Source organism: Octopus bimaculoides, chromosome 1 (assembly GCF_001194135.2).
Source record: "Octopus bimaculoides isolate UCB-OBI-ISO-001 chromosome 1, ASM119413v2, whole genome shotgun sequence".
NCBI lineage: Eukaryota > Metazoa > Mollusca > Cephalopoda > Octopoda > Octopodidae > Octopus > Octopus bimaculoides.
Window position 1 is genome coordinate 4384265 of NC_068981.1, and position 1009 is coordinate 4385273.

Here is a 1009-nt window from a genome sequence, read left to right on the forward strand (position 1 = left end):
ACGCCCAGTGTCACCCCAGGTTCAGTTTTGTCCCCTCGCTCTCTTATTTTCATACATCAATGATCAACTTGATGCTGTAATGGCCTTTGTTCTGATCTCTTCTTAAGATTTTATAATTAGCTAAATTTGTTACATTTTGGCAATAAATTTTCATCATTATCATTAAACATCCGTTTTCCATTCTGGCAAGGCCAGGAGCTGCACCAGGCTCCGTTGCCTGTTCTAGCATAGTTTCTATGGCTGGACGCCTTTCCTAACACCGACCACTTTACAGAGTGCAGACCTGGGTGAGTATACCACGAACCCGCAAAGATTAGGAGTGCTCGGCTGGAGAGGGATGCAAGGGACATGCCTGTATGCAAGGACCCCCATGCTTCCACTTGGCTTGGTGTTTTCTCAAACACAGCAAACCACCAGAAGTCTTGGTCCCCTGTCACAGTTCCTAATAGGATTTTTTAAATATTGAATGAATGGGGTATAAAATAAGAACCAAAGGGACCCATAGGCAAAAAAATGGTTGAGAACTTCTGCTCTAAGCAGACCCCCACCACCAAACTTAACAACTACAGTCCACAAAATTAATGCTTTATCTGCATTGCTTTTATCCAGTTGATTCCATGAACAGCATCATCATCATTTAATGCCCATGTTCCATGTTGGTTTGTGTTGGATGGTTTGCCAGGATCTGATGGATCCAAAGACTTCATTATGCTCCAGTGTTTACTTTAGCCCCTATTGCTCCTATGGCTGGATGCCCTTCCTAATGCCAAATACTCTACAGTGTATACTGGGTGCTTTTTTTTGTCACACTAGAACCGAGGTCACCATGCAGCTTGCATGACTACAAACCTCAGGGGTGTAGGGGTGCTTTATGCTCGGCGGCAGCGGCGGCGGCAGCGGCGGCGGCGGCAGCAGCGTCGAATGTTGTTAATATTTTGAGTATTTTAAAGAAGATTTTGTATTTCTGTTGCAACAGGTGGATAATCCAGATTTCCATGTCGACAAATCC

At 44.5% G+C, this 1009-nt stretch overlaps 1 protein-coding gene across 1 annotated transcript in view; it reads left to right on the plus strand.

The window, feature by feature from the left end:
• LOC106880950 (hydrocephalus-inducing protein) overlaps positions 1–1006 on the plus strand; it is a gene marked incomplete at its 3' end in the record, with an annotated part of 180276 nt that extends 179270 nt beyond the window's left edge. Inside the window, exon 84 of the mRNA XM_052974127.1 lies at positions 977–1006. Coding sequence (XP_052830087.1) covers positions 977–1006 — 30 coding nt within the window. The remainder of the gene's footprint in view (positions 1–976) is intronic.
• Between the last annotated feature and the right edge of the window lie 3 nt (positions 1007–1009).